General features: G+C 34.4%; 1 protein-coding gene across 2 annotated transcripts; it reads left to right on the plus strand.

The window, feature by feature from the left end:
- The first annotated feature begins 2,280 nt into the window (after positions 1-2,280).
- LOC107026721 lies at positions 2,281-6,570 on the plus strand. 2 transcript variants are annotated; one of them, XM_015227794.2, is made up of 4 exons: positions 2,281-3,190; positions 5,093-5,148; positions 5,241-5,433; positions 5,809-6,570. In XM_015227794.2, exons 1-4 carry the CDS (start codon positions 2,426-2,428, stop codon positions 6,163-6,165), a joined length of 1,371 nt encoding a protein of 456 aa, XP_015083280.1. In that variant the 5' UTR covers positions 2,281-2,425; the 3' UTR covers positions 6,166-6,570. The 2 variants fall into 2 exon arrangements, with proteins under 2 accessions (XP_015083280.1, XP_015083281.1); XM_015227795.2 differs by having other exon boundaries at positions 2,289-3,190; positions 5,812-6,570.
- Positions 6,571-7,240: the final 670 nt, after the last annotated feature.

Raw genomic sequence — 7,240 nt, forward strand, 5'->3', positions numbered from 1 at the left:
ATCTCGCTCGTCACTCACGTTTTCGCTTGGCAGTCTCGCTCACCTCTCTCGCTTTTACACAAACACAAATGTATAAAATGTGTTTATTTTTGTATAAAGCGAGAGAAAATTGTATACATACATATAATTTTGTTTTCCTCTTCCACATCTCGTTCACCATTCTCACTCGTCTCTCCACTTTATAGAAACCCAAATGTATATATTGCGTTTGTGTTTGCATAAAGCAAAAAATTTGTATATACAAAAATAATGCATATATTTTCGTTCTATATACTTATGATTATAAAAATACGATCTTTCCCTGCCTAATTTCTTTTTGTCTTTCTATCTTTCTCGCTTTATACAAACACAAATTATACAATTGATTCTTTTGTATATGTATATCGAAACATATTATACAATTGCTTTTTTTTTTTGTATATAAGTATAACGAAATATCCATAGCAAACATAAAGTTTGCTATAAAGCGTAATTATGAAAACTATAGTTATAACATACAAATATGATTTTTGTATTTGCTATATGTGAAAGTTGCTCTTTTTATTTAAGTGTGTAAATAAATTAATACTTAAAGTATGTTATCACTTTTAATTGGGAAAATGCATAAGTATCCCAACAACTTATGTCCGAAATCCCAGAGATACACTTATACTGTACTAAGGTCCTATTACCCTCTGAACTTATTTTATAAATACTTTATACCCTTTTTCGACCTACGTGGCACTATCAACCACATAACTTGAAAAAATTGTCAGCACACTTTGGGCCCACAAGAGAGTGTCACGTAGGCCGTAAAGGGATAGAAAGTTATTTATAAAATAAGTTTAAAGGGGTAATAGGACCTTATTATATTATGAGTGTGTCTCTATAATTTCGACATATGTTGAAGGGGTACTTAAGCATTTTCCCCTTTTAATTATATGCATTAACCTCTATTAGTTATAAAAAAAAAACCTATTTTGAGATTGAAGCATATAATGAAATGCAATAACACATATATTATTGACATTTTAAAAACGTTCAACATAATTATATATCTTGGATCTTGCTTTTCGGAATAACTTGAATCGGCATGCTAGTTCAAAATTCTCGTGGAAGCTTCATTAGTGACCGCACTAGTCGGTTAGGAAGACAACAAGGTCCACTTATGGTCGAGGAATTGGGTGTTCAAGAAGCACTAAGCTGGTTGAAGGACACTCTGCAGCAACCCCGATAGTTGTAGAGATGGACAATCTTTTGCTTAAACAAGCGCTAAAAAAGTCCTGCAAAAACTACTCTTACTTTGATGTTATTATTCATGATTGTAAAGCATTCATGTGTGGCTTTACTTCTATTTCTTTGTCTTTCGATAAAAGATGAGTGAACCAGTGTGCCCATTAGTTAGCTCGAATTTCGGATTTTATGACTAATGCTATAAAGTGGATAATAGATCCCTCTCTTTAATTCAAGATGTACTCAATTTTAATTTGATCGATAATTAATTAAAATGTTTGATTAAAAAAAATGTTCAACATACTAAACCATAGTATGTAATGACATATATAACTAACTATTTTGATGAATAATCAAACTACTCAACTTTCTTTAAAGGTTTTGAAGAACAAAAATGTCATATTGGCTATTTACACTTCATTTAGCTGATAAGAACTTGGACTTTCCATCTTATAATTTTTTTTTGTGTTTTTCTTCCTCACCTCCATTTTTTCCGACTTAGAGCTCGTTTTGATTGATTTAAAAGAATAGTTTTTAGTCAAATTTAAATAATTTTTAAATCAAAAAATAAAAAGTAGGAGGAGATTTACTTTTAATTTTGAACTTATTTTAAGTCATTTATAACCTTGCCAATCATATCAAGTCAAAATTCTGACTGAAAAATAAGTTTGATTAACTCTTAAGTCAATTCAAACATCCTCTTAGTCTTAATTGACATCTATAACTTCTAATTTTAGGTGTGTACAAATAGATACTTAAATTTATATAAAATTAAACAAATTAACATTTGTGATATGTGACATCGCATAAGATAATTTTATATCATACGCGATGTCCTATCTATATTACGCCACATAAATTACATAATAGCTGATCTTTCAATTTTATATACGTTTAAGTGTCTATTATATACCCTATCAAAAAAGTATTATGCTTGTTGAATAGTTCTAAACTTGTAACATCCAATTTCCTCTTTCCACTTCAATCCCAAAAACATTTCTTACAAATTTGCAAAAAACAATGAAAAGGACTTGTTAGCAAAAGAGACCACAAAATGAAAGGGTCACATGGGGTGTAGAGCTCAAGCCTAAAAGAGACTTTGTTTTGTTTTTGAATAGAAATATCACTCAAAAAACCCAAAAAGCAAACCAGTAAAAGGTGACCCCAAAAAGCTTTTTTTCCCCACACACACACTGAAGACAACTTTCCAGTAATGGCGGCACATGAAGAACAACAACACCATCATCAACAACAAGAACAAGAAGACCCCATTTCCTCTTTATCCTTAAAACCCAACAATAAACACTTGGAGAAGATTTTCTCCTCATATTTGGGTCTAAGTTTCGCTGTCTTTCTTGGGTCTTTACCAAGAAATGCAGTTTCTTTGGTTGGGAGACTTCAGAACCGTAACAAGGAGCTAACTTTTCAGCTTATTGACACAGAGGAGCAGTTAAAGCAGCTACTTTTCAGGAGAAAAGAGGATTCAAAGGCAAATGCAAGAGTTGTGGAAATCTTTGCAAGTCATAGACATGCCTGGCAGCAAGAAGAGAAGAGGTTGTTACAGCAGATCGATGAGTGTGATGAAGAAATTGCTGAGTTAAGAGGGAGAGCTGAGCAGTTTGAGACAATGGAAAGTGAGTTGAGGGCTAATATTGAGGACTTGAAAAGGGAGATTAGTGAAAGAGATGAAATGTTGAACTTTATGAGTAGAAGGGGTTGTGAGATGGAGAATAGTACAAGTGGAGATGGTGGGAGTGATGGTGTTGGAGATTGTTATGCTGAAATGGGTTTGAGGTTTGGGAAAGTTGGGATATCTGAAGGGATGGATTTGGGGGTAGGGATGGAAGAGTGTTACTTGGCTAATGGGATTCCTAATGCTGAGCAAATGAGTGGTGTTTATGGACAGAGTAATGGGTTTAACTCAGAATACTTGAATTCTGCTTCTAAGTTTTGGGCTGAAAAAGCTAGTCCTTGGCAGGTATGATCCATTCATTATTTCTTTTTGGCAACTTTTTTGTTCTTTATAGGTGTTGTTATTTGGGGTTTTATAGTGAGTGGTGTCATAATGTGGTAAAAATAAACGCAAAAGTCCTTTCCAGGATCTTCATATGTAGGAAGAACTTGGACTAAAGTTTGTCGCTTTAATGTTTGTCTTATATTTGGTTTTTCATGGTGAAACTTGTGAATAAAGTTGCTTCTTTTATTTAACCATGGGATTGTACTTTAAGTACTACCACCTGATATTCTTTCTTTTAGTGTTTATCTGTTTGTTCATCTTGAGGCTGTGGAATTTGTTTTTGTATGTGATATCTGATGAAACAAATGATCCAGAGCAATTGAGGATGAACAAAATTAGGTAATAAAATGTTTGGCTTATAGGGTTCTTGGTGAAGTACAGGCCTTTATGAACTTTCTTCACATACCTGAAAATTTCACAGGAATATCCAGTTCTAATTGTTTCTGATAAAGCTGAAATGAAGGTGTTTCTCCAGGAGTAGTTCAGCGCCAAATTCAAATTGAATTGTATAATGATTACATTCTGAGATGCTTATTAATGAAATATGTAGTTTAGTGTGTACTCAGTTACCTCCTACTTGTCTTGTGATTTGTCTTTATTGTTGAGACTCCTGTCTCTATTATCTAAAATTTTGAATGGTTTGATCTTCTTAGTGGCTACTGAAAGTTCAAACTACCCAGGATATGGTTTTCTGTTTACTGAAAGATAATACTCACCTCAACTGTTCATTTTTACCCTATACTGGTGTTATGGACCACTGCTTGATAACCAGGTCACCGTTTCGTACTTTTCTTCTTTCACCTTTTTCGTCCTATTAGAGGTTTGCAATTCTTGCTTCAAGAATGGTCCCCTTTGGCTGAATACTTTGTGTGAAGGTTGGTTTCCTGGTTATGAAGGAAGCTCAAAAAAATGTATTTGGGTTAACTCTAGCAATCCGAAATCCGTTTAAAACGGAACGTTTTGTTGGCATAGACCACTGTGCCTCTAAAATACCAACTAATGACATCCAATTATATATCCCCTTTGGTTTGGGAAGTTCAATTCTGGTTAAAATGGATCCTTATATCAGCAAAGGATGGGCTGTTATCAGTCAACATCTAGTCCATCTGTTATATTTCTGTTTAAGATTCATCAACCTCAATGGAAAGATGTCCTTTCCCTTTCTTGTTGCAAGCTGTATCTTGTCCTTGTCTGTCTCTGTATCTTATTTTCCAATTACAATGTTATCTTTGGTAATGCGTTACACATCCTCGAAATAAAGCAAATGCCTCCATGAAACTTGAACTCCCCGCGGCCTCTAATCCAGGCACTTATCTTTCCCGTTCAAAAGGATCACTGGAACATTTTCCCTATACTTGGTGGATGTGTCAAAGTTTGGACTAGGTAGAGATCACACATTCAATTTGTGGCTGTGTTTTTTGTCTTTTATCATTTTTCTCTTTATTATACAGAAAAGAAGATCTGGATTTTCTTACCCTTGGTACATTCACCCTTTTCATTTATTTGGAACCAGAGGAAACTGGAGCATTTCACTATGTTGTCTTCACCTTTAATTGAAAGGCTAAAGAAAACACACGACAACCTTAAAAATAAACCTAAATTACCTAACTATTAGTTGATCTATGCCTTGTGAGCTGGTTAGGGATTAGTCATATTTACGATGGTTTGAGCAAAAAGAGAAATAAACATCTAGATCACAATGCTTATATTCTAGTTTCAAGCTTGAATGGTAGGAGAAATGAGGTTCTTTTGACTCTTATTCAGCTTCTTCCTTCCATGTGAGATGTCCTACCTATCTTAGTAAAACGAGCTTGGTATTTAGGATGCTATTGGGTCTTAAGAAAATGTGTTTTCTTCATGCAGGATATGCAGTATGATTCTGGCGATTCACTTCACCATTTAAAGCATTTTGTAGCAAGGTAAACATTCTGTGATTAGTTAGAGAAATGCTTAAACGTTTGCATTTTGATGTTGAATCAACTAACTAGGGTGAGCCCTTTTGCTTTCTCAGACGGGAGGCCCCTTGGAAGATAGATGGTGAATCAACAGGAGTCTCCTCCAAACTAAAGTTACTTGAGCAGGAGCTACTGAATTTGGAAAAAATTGGGAAGACTGATTTATCTAAGGTGCCATCATCAACGCGGAAGCAAGTGAAGAGATACCAAGCTCTAGCTGGCAAGATCGATGATCTATGCAGAAGAATGGTAATTACTGCATCTCTACAAGCTTATTGATTATAACTTTAGTATATGGATTTCAAAGCTTGTTAGATGCATGCTTAGGTTTCTCTAAGAATGGACAATACGTACGTTTTTACTCAAAAAAAATCGAGATCAAGAAATACACATAACTCATCTTTTTTATGTGAAATGGATTACCTCATACATCTATAAGGCTAGGTAATGACTACTTTTATCTATTGGACTTGTTCGGAGAAGGTAATAAACTAGTCTTGATTACGTCTGCTAACTCAAATATTTAGATGTTGGGTTATACTCTTAGCTTGCACGACTAGGCCTTACAATTAGCTTATTACCTAACACAAACATACATCTGATAATGATCTCCCTCCCTCTTAGCAGCAGGCCAGTGATCCTTGCGAACCAAACCTGAGTCCTGAGTTCCGGACCCAAAGACAGACCGAGTTTTTGCTTGAAGCATTTCGACTTCAGCAGCGTGCATCTGAAACTGCACAGAAGCTGATGGTACTACAAAATGACAGCGGAAAAAGTTATTACGGGGACGAATTTGAAGGGCAAGCCCAACTAGCCACTAAACGATCCTTTGACTCCATCCGGAACAACTTAAAAGAAATCCAACGGAATTTAGAGATATGGCTTGCCAGAATTATTGGGGATCTGGAGGGAATCCTTTCTCGAGATGGTGCTTCTCGTGTAAGGGATTATTACATATCTAGATATCCTTTTGTTCAATAGTCATGTCTTGACATGCTCAGTAAAATCATGATTGAAAAAATGATGTATAGGTCCTTCCTGTTATGTTAACAAGATAGCTCCAACTGAATGAACAATATGAGGTTGATAAGTCCATTTATGCACATAAATTTGCTTCACAGAAGCAAACTATTAATGCTAACTAGTACTATAAAGAGTGAAGATTTTTGACAGAATTATTGCTGGATGTCACTGTTCCTGATCTGGATGCTTGTAATTTACTAGTTTTACTTGGTCCTGGTCTTTCTGGATTAAAAAGTTGAGAGGATGGTGTGGCCCTTAGCAACTGGATAAATGTCATGTCTACACAAATCTGGCAAACATTAAATATTTGTGGACCAAGTTTACAGCCCCATTTGATTTGAAATCAGATTGATTTTAAGTTGATATTTGTTTTGATTTGGATTCTTAAGCTGTATTTATTATTCTTAAGCTTAGCAAATGAGCGAATCATATTTTTCATGAATAAGATATCAAAATATTCTAGGAAGTTGAATTAACAAGTTATATAGCTTCATGTTACTTTTTTATAAATAAATATTTGTAATTATATGTTATTATAAACTTTCAAATATGTTCAATAAACCAAACAACAGTAATACTTTCTTTTGATAAAGTTATTCACGCGGTACAAACAATTTCTTCGTCAGATTTTCTTTTTTCAATTTTAAAATTATGGGTCTTTTCTTGTAAAAATCAGGTTTCTTTTTCTTGCCTATACCTAGTCGTGGACGTGAGTTCATAAGTTGAATAATCTCTAACTAAAAGGATAGTCAAGGATGTGCCACTGTCGAACAAGAAGGATAGTTAAGGATGTGCCGCCACTCTCAAGCGAGGCCGTATGTAATCTAAATTTAGTCAAAGTTTCAATACAAGCTTTGAGCTCCAATGTGGCTTTGATAGGTGGAAAAATAATTAAAATTTATCTTTAATATATAATACTCCCTTCATTTTACCACAATACCTATTAATTGATGTAATGGCCTGAGGTTATAACTTTTAACCATCTCTGTTCTATTTCTGTCAAGAAGTGCAATCAGGTTTTGAACCAAGTAGC

The sequence above is a fragment of the Solanum pennellii genome, chromosome 8 (assembly GCF_001406875.1).
Source record: "Solanum pennellii chromosome 8, SPENNV200".
NCBI lineage: Eukaryota > Viridiplantae > Streptophyta > Magnoliopsida > Solanales > Solanaceae > Solanum > Solanum pennellii.